General features: G+C 40.7%; 1 protein-coding gene across 1 annotated transcript in view; it reads right to left on the reverse strand.

Moving 5' to 3' along the window:
* Nucleotides 1-1046: 1046 nt before the first annotated feature.
* LOC137284229 (protocadherin Fat 4-like) overlaps nt 1047-12953 on the reverse strand; it is a 52497-nt gene continuing 40590 nt past the window's right edge. The window contains exons 53-64 of the mRNA XM_067815961.1: nt 12219-12622; nt 9698-9857; nt 9065-9199; nt 8505-8647; nt 7720-7923; nt 7381-7469; nt 6871-6954; nt 6287-6355; nt 5646-5858; nt 4971-5108; nt 4420-4491; nt 1047-3223 (exon numbers count right to left, since the gene is read on the reverse strand). Of these exons, the coding sequence (XP_067672062.1) occupies nt 2710-3223; nt 4420-4491; nt 4971-5108; nt 5646-5858; nt 6287-6355; nt 6871-6954; nt 7381-7469; nt 7720-7923; nt 8505-8647; nt 9065-9199; nt 9698-9857; nt 12219-12622 (2225 nt within the window). The 3' untranslated portion in view covers nt 1047-2709. The remainder of the gene's footprint in view (nt 3224-4419; nt 4492-4970; nt 5109-5645; nt 5859-6286; nt 6356-6870; nt 6955-7380; nt 7470-7719; nt 7924-8504; nt 8648-9064; nt 9200-9697; nt 9858-12218; nt 12623-12953) is intronic.

Genomic DNA, 12953 nt, shown 5'->3' on the forward strand with positions numbered 1-12953 from the left:
GATCTTGGAGAGAGAGAGAGAGAGAGTGCGTGCGTGTGTGTGTGTGTGTGTGTGTGTGTGTGTGTGTGTGTGTGTGTGTAGCTTATACTCTTTATGTTTACAGAATTCATTGGCTCCGATTCTAGATGGTTTAGTTCTAATATAAGCCGGTGGCAACTTCCTACTTTGAACAGAGTGGCGCCTAGTGTTGGAGATATGCGTAAGATACATCGAGGAACCTGTGTAGAGTTCAGGAGATAAAGCCTTTCTGAGTTCATTTCTGCGCCCTTCGATCTTGTGATTTAAGACTAGCAAATATCATTTAAGGTCGAGCGTGTAAGCCTCTGAAGTCGCAGCAGGGACAGGTTATTATTTGTTTTCACTACCGGTCTGTGTGGCCCTTTACACAAAGCGATCGTAGCGCAAACGTAATCATAACTCCATCCTTTAACATAGACTTACGACAGTCGTAACTCCCATTCTTTAACATAGACTTACGGCAGTCGTAGCGCTACGGTGATTGTAACTCCCATCCTTTAGTATAGACTTACGACAGTCGTAACTTCCATCCTTTAACATAGACGTACGACAGTCGTAGCGCTACGGTGATTGTAACTCCCATCCATTAACATAGACTTACGGCAGTCGTAACTCCCATCCTTTAACATAGACTTACGACAGTCGTAGCGCTACGGTCGCTTTGTGAAAGGTAACGCTGTTTCTATATTGTCGTGGAATCCTCGCTGTAGGACTGGAAAACCTGATAACATTTATAAATCTAGTAAGTCGTAAACGAACCATTCCGATTTTAAGTCCGATTCATCTCCATTCACCTCTTGTTCGCTGATGTCCGATTCTGACAACAGATTTGTTTACAAACAACAGGGTCAGACAGTTCATTCGGAATCGAATATCCCACGGCCATGCCACGATTTAGATTGGCATGGCACTGCCCAGAGTTTGAGTGAGTTTAGCTCAAACTGGACAACTACTAGTATATACCTCAGACTACTTTCACTTTCCACCATGTGATGACATTACACAATTGTGAAAGGCGCGCACACAAATACAGCAAAACATGTTTATTGTACGATGAAATACTAGTACATTCTTCCAGAAGAGTACGCAAAAAATGTTAATGCATGAAGAAAATACTTACGGCTCTGATCAATAACCAGATGAAATGATTAAGATGCCAAATGTAGGGGATTAAAAGAGATGATATCGCTTTCGCAACAAGTACTTATAGTTTGTCAACCAAACATTTGGGACACTCATTCGTTGAATTGCATGCTGGTCTCACCCGTTAGCTGTTACCTTTACTGCGACAACAGCCCGTCACTTGACACCAAAACAAACAAAGCTTTTAATTATAGTTACTTAAGTATATTTTATCCCAAGTAGCCAACAAAAGTTAAAACATTTTCTCTGATCACGTCAAAGGGGGTCATGATATACGTTAATGTCATGTTGTCAGTTGGTCACGGCTATTTTGATGTTATCTGACTAAAAGGGTTGCCCCAAAGATCACAGACTATAATTTATATAAACACAAACACTGACAGCACACAAATTTGTGACGTCAACAGCTGCCCGTTGTCTTATTCATATTCGATTCACGTAACTTTCAGACACATTTAAATACAAGCTAAAACAATTTATATATGCATCACAATACCCAGGCACTCAGCAAGAACTACGGTGTAACGTGCAATGGCGCGTAGACAGCCACAGGCTCCACACAGCGCTGGGTCACAGACTCTCAGTTGTTGACAGTCAGAGATGTCCAAGTAGCAAGTCTTATATTTACAAATATTAAAGGTATAAATAATGTTGAATGTCGAGGTACATCTTCCTCTATACAGATACACCGACAGACATTCATACAATCCCATACATCCGCCATTCTCTCTTTCCATAGAATGGTGCCTCGATTCGTTAAACTCGATATATCACTGCCAGTGACTTAGTGACATCCGAACATGGCTATACATAAGGTCTATCAGTAAGTCGTTATAACTACATTATCGATGTACGGTGTGTCACATATAACAAAAATGTATTGCCGATTTCAGACACTTTTCATCTGACACATCAGAAGTTCACTTGAAATATACAGTACTTGAGTATCATCGTGCATCATAAATGGCTATAAAAATAGAGTATATAGATGTATATATATATCAACACATACATACAATATTAAACTGATGATAACTTAAAGTAAAATATAATAAACACGCTTCGCCATGCATACAACACTGTATACAGATTATTGCACTCGTTTCGTTCTGTTGACAATATAGCACGATGACTGACCTGCAGTAGCGTGGACCTTTATAATAGTAAAAGTGCTATTAGAAACAGCTGGCAACACCATAAACACACGAGCTGGTCGTGTGGTGTTCATTCCCATGCAGCGACCCTCAGCTGAGGCACACGTTATCGATTAGTATTGACTAGCCTCCGTCAGCTGGTTCCATAGATGAGATAGTACATGTTATTATTAGGTTATTGTATGATGATAATGATGATGATGATGACATATGGATCATCGTATAGCAACAGCAAGGGGGTTTTCCTTACGTGTATCTGACCAGTACTTCAGTCAATATTGTACATACAACTGTGAGGTAGCACGTGTCAACATTATACGCGCTATTTATCCTGCTGAAGGCACACGCGAGCTATTCAACTATACAGTTACATGCCCTTTGTTGAATAAACTCCTTACAGCGAAGTAACTAATTCTCCCGTGCGCGCATCTCTTGTTGTATCCAGCCATGGGTTATAATGTTTCTCTCTCCTCAACGTTTCTTGCATAAGATTTTCACTGTCGGAAGAATTGCCACTGTCTGGGGGATCTACAGTCGTAAATCTAACATTTTTGGATTTAATACTGGTTTTGTCGGTATCAACATCAACATAATCATCCTTCCCTTGGGAAACATCGTCAGATACGGTGTTCGGATGAGACGTTAGCTCGTCGGGAGCATTTGTTCCTCCAGGGTTGATTCCAGATGTTGATGGTATCGGCGCACGCAGCAGAACGGGTGTATTTCCGCTTTCGACGTCACATCCGTCTCTGTCAGTGGAAGAATCTTCAGTGTCAAACATTTCAATAACCCTGTTCCGCAGATCAATTATGTTGGCACTTTTGTGCTCATTGCCCAAAGTAATCACTCTTTCCTGCTCCTCCATGGATGTCACCGACCTCCGTCTCGACCCCAGCATCCTCAGAGAGCTGACAAAAGAATTCACACAAGGTTTTACAGTTCACGGTATCAAAATCAGGTCATATTTTAGGCCAGGAAAACATTCCTGGAAAATGTCCCTAAACGTATTTGTGCCATATACTTAGTACTTAAAGTTGATAATAGTAAATTAGTGAATGATGTCACTTATTTGTGCCATATACTTAGTACTTATAAGAGTGAGTGTGGGTGAGTGAGTTTAGTTTTCAGCCGCTTGTAGCAATATTCTAACAATAACACGAACTGGAACACTTGAAATGGGATTCACACATTGTAGGCATGTGGTGGAATTGAACCCTGGTCTTTGGCGTGACGAGCGAAGCTATAACCACGAGGCTATCCAACCGCCCTGATGTCTATAGCAGCATAGGTACTATGGTCATGCCAGGTCATCTGTAACTAATTCAGTGTACCGAACCGGAACACGAGTTTGACAACGTAGCTATAGATTCTCGGTTCAGTCGGTTCACATAGCAAGCTGTGGACAACGGGATAAAATGTTATTTTGTTAACATGAATAATTTCAAAAGAAGATTATAAAGAAACAGAAACACAAGGGGCTCCTTTCACGAAGCAACGTTTACTAAAGTTAACCTTAATCCCAATACTTTAACATTACACCAAGTTTACCTGAATGACTTACGATCACCTTAGCGCTTTGGGAAAGGAGGCCCTGGACGTCTGACTATTAAATAGTTATTGAATGCAAATGCACACTGTGGCTCAAATGCTTTTTACTTGTTGCAAAGACAAGGATACAAGCATGCATGACGTACACTTCATTTGAATTAAATGTACAACTGTATGTTAGTGTGTATACTATTGAGCTTACGTGCACTACAATAGACCCATGGAAAGTGACTATATCTAATGTTTCTTGACTTCGGCGTTTACTTACCTCAGTACAGTATCCTGTGTTGCGTCAATAAAATGTTCAATCAGGTTAATTGAATATCTATAGACATACAACCAATGTTAGTGAAATATACTCATGGAAACCAAGAAATAAATACAGGGACACTTGTACTATCATGTGTTCCCCTATTCGTTGCAGTGAGTATATAGAATGGGCTAATACGTTATCTGAGCTTTATCAATGAGAACTGTCTTCATGCTTCTGCTTTCATTTCTTAAAGATCGCAATCTATGAAGTGTTGCCATGACATGTGAAGGATGACCAACTTACTCTGCCATTCTGGAGGAACGCAGATGAATACCGGGAGTGAAGTCTCTGGACGCCGAGTCTTCACTAGCATCTCTGTAACACGGAATGTCTCATGAAACCAATATGTGTGTATCTTTTCCAACAATCATATGCAAAGGGTGAGAATTAATAAGAAGGGTCATCATCCGTTTATAACGGTTGGACCTATCGAACTACAAAGTTTATCATAGACTCAGGGTTAATGAACAGTCACGGTTCGTGTCAGTAGTTTTAAAGGGATCTGGCAAATGTATTAAAAGTCACATCACATCTTTCAGTGTAACGTTAGACATGGTACACGGGTAAACGGTGAATGGTAAACGGAGATTGTATGCACATGCCAGTCAGGTTGTTCGCCCTGTAGCTGGGTAAAGCCAGAGTGTGTGAGGTGCCTGGTGGAAGAAATCTATAGCTGTCCGAATCTGAAACATAGTCTTTTCCTTCAAGGAGAGACAAACCCGTCTCTCCCTCAGCAAACCTTTGCCTTCGTGTTAACGTGGCATCCACATATGGCAACATCTGCCAGTACTCACAGGTCAAGTGGCTCTGCAGTGTCCGAATCCAAGTTGGTCTCATTGAAGCCTTCGTCCACTGCCCTTTCCTCTGTCATCTTCTTCTGCCGTTGCCTGGCAATCTTCGCTTTCTCCTGCTTCTTGTTCCACTCCTCGTACCTAGTGACACACAAGTTAACAGCTTACTACCTAGCACAGTCGGCATTATCTACTTCCTGCAGGTGCTTTGGTCGGAGTTTGCGAATTGTCAGTTGACCCTGATTAGAAGGTTGCTAAGGTATATTATACGCCAAACATATATTTGGACAAACCCACAATGACACGCTTACAGCTTCACACCTCATAGAAGGAGCAAATCTGGTATTGAAACCCACAACGAGCAGTTTTGGATAGATAATGAACGCAAATCTGCATAGTAAAGCAAGAACCTATTTGTCGCCATGTTTTATCCATATAATGAAATATTCGTAAGATGCAGAGTCACGAAAATACGGTGTTTTTCATAACTTCAATAGTAGTAATATCGTTTGTGCTTTGAAGCAGCGGCCAAAACTCATCCTGTCCTGACACGATGGAAATGATACCTCACACTCGCTCTAATAGGTTTTTATAAAACATAAAACCCATATCCTTGCAGAAACACCGCTTTCATTCAACCAGTCAAGCACAATGTCTTCTCTGAGAACATTTACTCACTGTTTCCATATTTTGATGATGGCGACAACTGCAGCCACGCTGCCTATGAACATGACCCCGGCGATGACAACCATGGCAATCTCGGCTTCACTGATGACGTAGGGTTGCCTCGTAGTGTTGAACCTTGGCGTGATGGTCGGGGCCAGGGTAACAGTCAACAATCTCAGCACTCCCAACAGCTGATTGATAGCGACCTCGTTGGCCGCCACGAGACTAGAGAGAATGCTTCTATCCGTTAGCAGTGTTGTCTACACAGTGTGATATTTGAACATCCCCAAGTGGTACTATTAGACAACCAAATTTATTTTGTCTTGACCCTTTGATCGAAATAGTATGATCATTCCACTGAGTTACAGCCAGTAAATATTCCAGAAAATCATGCAGCAGAACCTGATCTTAATACACGCAGAACGTTAAAGAAAGGCGTTTAAGAACATGAACAATAACAATCCGTTACCAATCGTTGACATTGTTCCATTTACCAAAGAATGGCTGCTACAGTCATCGTAGGTATGCCTCGGTACCATAATTCAAAAGAGTGCTTAGATTTAACAGCTACATGAATATGTACATAATGATATATTGAATAAATACAATAGCTGTCAAGTGAATGTCATGTGCTAGGTTAAGTCACAGCTCACCTCTTGATCTTTTCAAAAGAAACCGCCTTCCCTGTCGTATGGTCAACTGCATGGAAATACACGTCTGACCTGAAACAAATGTCACGTGTTTTAACTTAATGCACTAATAAAACTAACAGAAATGGACTTTTCTGCCAGATCTCAAACCGATTCCAAAGCCGAATAAGCCAATATATTTACGCCGCCTCCATGGGGAGATCATGCTGGGCAGTTTCAGAAATTTAAATGCTGGTCCCACTAAGCGTGAGACTTCTCATATTACATGACTAGTCGAAACATTGAAACGCGATCTCAAACGGAATGTCTTTTTTATTCTCTCACATGAACTACCCAATACCATCATCAGCAAATATATAAGAACTCTCGTAAATCCCCATATCATGTGAGATCTCTGTTGTAAAAACCTCTTATCCAATTACAGACAGCTATAGGCCACAAACGTAAAGACCCATTCACCAACTGGAGTTTTGTTGCCATGTCTTTAACGACTATCAATCACAGCAGCCAGTGTATGCAGGGCCACCCTCAACAGTGACTAGTACTGATATCTGCCAGAGAGTGTTCACAATGATGACATGACTCACTTGGTCAAGACCAGCTTCCCGTTCTCAATGTGTGGCTCCACCATCTCCAGCTGCACATCCAGGCCCAGGATCTGACTTAGATTCCTACCGACAACACATTGAGTGCAACCTAATTTAACTGGACATCAGTAAACATGAAACGTCTTCTGCAGTTATAACAAGTATGGGGATTTAAGGTGCGCAGTTGGATTTATAGAGAACTATGGGATTTGGGGAATCATCAAGGGGAATTTAATTACATGGACGTTTAAGAGAAATGAACATACTGAAATCAAGAAATAGGATTGTGTCAATCCAAATGGCACAGTGAGTTAAATATAAGAGGAAGGAAATGAAGATTTGAAAGACGTAAAATTAATGTTTCAGTTGGTTTTACAAGGTGTGAGATAACCTCTGACAAAGTCATTGTTATGCTGAATTCATTTGGAACCCTGGTTACGTTTTAATTAGCCGGTTGTCGATGTTACACAAAACATAACATATAAGAGTATATAGCATGTAGGTACTCACGCAATGATGTTGTCCTTGAGTTTGTTAAACTCCGACGGTTGCATATGAGCTACAAGACCAAACCTCTCAGTCTCCTTTATAACTATAATCTGATAAAATAATACATTCTGTTACATTCAGTACATCAAACCTATACAGTAAACCTAAAAATACAATAATCTAACCAAATCTTTGTACCCAACAAGTAAACACAATTGCCACTAAGGCAGAATAATAATAACACAACTGTCACTAAATTCATGCGAATTTATAACCGTCAGTTTATCCACAGGTGTCATGAAGACAGGAAGACCTAAATGTAAATAAGTGGGTTGAGTTGTAAACAAAATAAACGACAACCTTAAGTTTCAAGGACGTGGAGTCTCCCTTTCCGTTATTGTCAGTTGCATTGACTGTCAGACTGAATTCCGTTGCGGTTACTGACAACATCTTGACGAGAGACCGAACTGCGCCGGAAGTAGGGTTTACTCCGAACTGCGTTGTGTCCCCGGAAGTAGCTGTGAACAGGATAACGCTGTTAGCCCCTTCATCCGGGTCAACCGCCTGGAAAACGAGAGTAGAATGACATGTTGTTAGTACACGGTCACTGGAACATGAAAAGCGAAACGAAAACTGTCCTGTATAATTACTATTTGTCTCGAACTAAAAAACTTGGTCCCTGTATATTCCTTTTTCGTTCAACAATGGACAACTGGAAATATTTAGGTAGTTCCTTTCAATTTCCACACAACGGTATTTGGTTGTACTATATAAATATTTCATGGAACAGAAACGTATTTTGCTATGATTCGTATAGCATTTGATCCATCTGAGAAAATTGGTCCTTTCCCGCTGTTCGTGGTGGATGCTTGCTAAAGCTCAAGACATCCGGTGTCTCCATTGTGAGTTTTAATTGATACGTGGTTGAACACGTAAGACCCTAGTAATGTGTGGCTTCCATTTCAGTAGCAGGTTTGAATGTGAAACACATACTAGCATGAATACATCTTAGACTTTGACGGTTTCCTTTTATGAAATGGCCTTGATTTCAGCGGCTGTAAGGAAATTTTAACCACCGAACTTCAGCCACTACATGCCAATACACCCATTGGATGCCCATTACCGTAACCCTAACAGTGCCTCACCCTGAGTTGGACCACAAGGTAGTTTGCTGCTGCTGAGCTGGGGATACCGTACACCAGTGTTCCCCCACCGGGGGCCTGGATACGGGGTGGGTTGTCGTTCTTGTCCTCGACTGTAACTATCACTTCTACTATATTGGACTCCGCTGAAAAAAAATATTCTCGTTCATTGATATCGATATTGCATGTACATCAGTGAGAAGATATCATATAGAATGTGTATATTCATGTTTACTATGAAACACTGTACGTCATAAGCTACTCTGCTTTGTTTTATCCTTTAGTTGATGGTCACATCGGAACATCTAGCACGTTATCTGTCTGAATCATAAACAATCAAGAACTGTAAATAGTCAGTAATAATATGTTGCATGATCTGAATATTACGGAAAGATGCACGTTTCACAAGCAAACTGGCACGAATGATGCAAAAGTGTAGACACAGCAAAGACTGTATATCACAGTGAACGAATTGGACAATAGCTGCATACAAGTGATCTTTCACCGTCACTTCTGGCCACACGGAGTGTGACATGTTTCAGATGACGAGTTGTATCTCTTACCTGCACGTTTAGATCTTGTCGTGGAGGGTAACACTATGGCGACCTGTATTTGTAACTTGTATTCTGATGATTGTTCCCGATCCAAAGATTTCACGCATATTACCTCTCCAGTGGAACTGTTGACCACGAAGGCATCTACAAATGAAAGGATGGTCACACAGGTGAGAATGGCCACACTCGAAGTCAAGGTCTGGTGGGAAGGTGCGTTGACAAGATTATTGCACACAAATATCGACGTGCATTTACCACGTAAGCACAGAACACGACCGATCCTTGTTTTGTCCTCTTAAGGCAGTGATAACTTTGCAAAAAGCATCGTTGGTAAGACACGGTCGACGATCAAAGTCAAGATAGTTAGAGTGAGAATTTTCGCAATTCTTTTAAAACACAAAAATACAGTTGGAGGTTATTGTAGTAAAACGTTGCACACAAGTACAATTTCAGATAGTTTGCAATCGTAATGTTCTTTGGGAATGGTTTTTCGCTCAGTATTTTCGTTATGTACAAAATACCTCTTGTTCTGATTTCGGGGAAAGCATCTGTTTTGGATTTAATTTCAATGCATTGTGGGTCTCTATCAAACACCCATGAATGCACAAATGTTTGTCCACGCCATGTAAAGAATAGTCTTACCTGTCTGTGACGTCATGGTATAGGTCACTGGGATACCCTCCAGCTCTGCTGAAGTGTTGAGGTCCAGCAGCTTCACTGGTGGGGTCAAGTTCTCGGGAAGGCTCACGTGATATTCGGGTTTTGGAAATGTCACATCCGGTTTCGTCACAGAGACTAGTACCTGGTGGATATTAATACTTTCTTTTAATGTTCTAAAGAGAGTTTCCTCTACCCTATATACGCCGCGGTATTTCATGTAAAATTCCCTGTAAACAGCCTCAGCTAAACCCGAGGTCAACAGCATGGACATCGTCTAGTGACGTTGTAGCACGATGACATTTAATCAGGAAACAAATCGTGACTTTCACATCCTGACAAGGATACCCCTCTGACATCCTATCAGACCCTCACCCACTACAGTAGTACGCAATAATCTAGGGCTGCAACGATTTCGTTCGATGCATCGAAAATCGAAATCTGATGTTTTCACTTGTATGAAGAATCGAATCGAAAATTATCTAGGGTCTACTATGGACAGTGAAATCGAATCGATGTCTGAGTGAATCGTTGTAGCCCTACAATAATCAGCTTGGAAAAAAGAACATTCAGACATATTTGTATTTCTGTCATCTCTTGTATACCACAAGGCTGCAATAAAAACGAAGAAAAAATCACTGCCTATAGATGTTACTGGTTTGTAGTATGACAAGGTTCAACAGCCGTCCTGGAATGCATATCACAAGGTCGGATAAACATTCCCGGAACACAATATTGTAAATATTTCTGGAGTCATTTCACTGTATCTGCCGCACAGAACGCAACTCGTTTTGCAAGTAATGACGGTGTATCAAAATATATCACAAATAACCTTAGACATCTGACCAATTATACCCTGTACCGTACACCTATAAACAAATAAGTGCACGTTTTGACAAACTGAAACATTAAGACTTCTGTCATGACTGTATAATGGCGTCATGCTATTCTCACATATGTTCAGGTGGTAAGTATATTCAACGAAAAAAGTCAAGGATCACCCCAGTTATCACTGTGTTAGTATGTAATAGTATATAGTCTGGTTCATAATTATTGAGAATTTTTCTTTTTACTTTGAGCTATCCTAACACCTCAACTGATTCACTGATACTTAAAACTAAGTAATGGTATAAGGGGGGTAACTCATCTTGGCCTACTGAGTATAGTACAATTAGAGTTACCTCCCCTGAATTTGTAGCAGACGTCATTTTCCTCAGCACTGTCAACAATGTCTGTTGAAGATAAAAGAAGGTTGATTTTTGAGTTGTGTAATCAAGGAATTGATGATGTAAATACATTGGCAGAGAGAACAGGAACTCCTCTTTCTACTGTGTATAGGATTAGGAAGAAGTTACAGAGGGAAAGGATTTTGGGCACCAGAAAGGAGCAGGGAGACCCAGAAAATTGGACTTCTCAGATCGCGTCCGGCTGGGAATTTTAGCGTCTAAAAAGCAAAGGGCAAGCATCTCCAACATCAGGTATGAAATGATAGAAAGGGGATCAACAGTTGTATCAAAATCTACAGTTAGAAGAAATTTGATTGATCTTGGATGGGAGAAAAAGACTGGAATTCCTTCTCCTCTCATGAAACAAGAACATAAAGACAGGCGTGTTGAGTGGTGTTTGGCACATGAAAACTTTGACTGGGAAAATGTGATTTTTACTGATGAAAGCTCAATATGGGTATATCCCAATAATGTGAAAATATGGACAAAGCCTGCGTCAGCACCGTTGTATCGACGACCTAAATACAGCCCAAAGTTTCATGTATGGGGAGGGATATCCTTATTAGGAACGACCCCGCTGTGTGTGTTTGAGGGAAATCTGACAAGTCAACGCTACACTAACATATTAGATAATTTTCTCCTTCCAAGTGCACGTGTTTTATGGAAATGACTGGATTTTGCAGCAAGATAATGATCCTAAACACACCGCAAAACATGCCAAGCAGTGGTTTCAGGAGAAAAATGTGACTGCATTGCCATTTCCTGCATATAGTCCTGACTTAAATCCCATTGAGAACATTTGGGGGGTGATGAAGGAATGTGTGAATCAAAAGGGGTTGACAAAAATTGAAGACATGACGAGAGAAGTGGTCCGATACTGGGACAGCATAACTCACGAGACACTAACCTCTCTGATAGGAAGTATGCCTACCTGTCTTAGACTGTGCCGTGAAGCTCAAGGAGACTTAATAAAATATTAAATTGTTACCTACACAACGTGAAAAGGTCAGTTCACTTTAACAATACATTCAATTTTATCTGATTTGTTCTCGTTTAATAATATTAAATGCTTTAGCTATTCTCAATAATTTTGAACCATACTGTATATAATGTTCCATATACTACGTTAATACTGCATATTGGGTCCTTAACTTGTTTTGCCGAATATTCATTATGTGTGATACACTGATATATGTCTGTCCAATCCCTAGTCTCACTTCCGTATAAGGTGTGACAGATCACAGTGGTTGATAAACAATTATATATATAAGGTAACTCACATTAGCTATGTCGGTACTTGGGGGAGTTCGTCCATCCGAGGCTGTGACAGTGAGGAGTATATTGCCCTGTGTGACGATATTCCCAGCCACCGTCATTACGCCGGTGTCAGGAACAATATCAAACAGGTTACCATCGTTTCCGGAACTTATCGTGTAGTAGAAGTTACCGTTGCCGGCGTTGAGTGTAAGATTCAGCGGCGTCCCTACAGGGGTTGCTACAGACACAGACACTGTGTAGAAGTCGGGCGTGAACTGAGGCTTGGTGTCGTATGTATCGTTCACGTGGACGGTGATGGTAGTGTTGGAGCTTAGAGAAGGAGTGCCGAGATCTTCGGCCATCACAGTTAAGTCATACACCTCTTTGTGTTCAAAGTCCAGTGAGCGTACAGAGGTCACTTTGCCATCTGTGTAAGGTAGAATACGAATGTACTGAGCAGCAAAAGAAACGCAATTGCTTTTTTTTGCCAACTTTTTAAATACATGCAGAAGACCTAAAAATAATCGTTTACTTTTATTATATTTCATTTCTTAAACTTTCTTTTGCTGTTCAGTATAGTATATGTCTACAGCGCAACCTTTGAAACTTCATGTACTCATTTATTTGCACTACAGTAACTGCACCGAAATGATGGATGTTACTGACAACAAATAATCCAGAATTAACCCTATCGCACTTATGTAAGTGTACAATGCTTGCTAAAGGACAGACAGAAATGAAAAAATTCTCTCGATATA

Source organism: Haliotis asinina, chromosome 5 (assembly GCF_037392515.1).
Source record: "Haliotis asinina isolate JCU_RB_2024 chromosome 5, JCU_Hal_asi_v2, whole genome shotgun sequence".
Lineage (NCBI taxonomy): Eukaryota > Metazoa > Mollusca > Gastropoda > Lepetellida > Haliotidae > Haliotis > Haliotis asinina.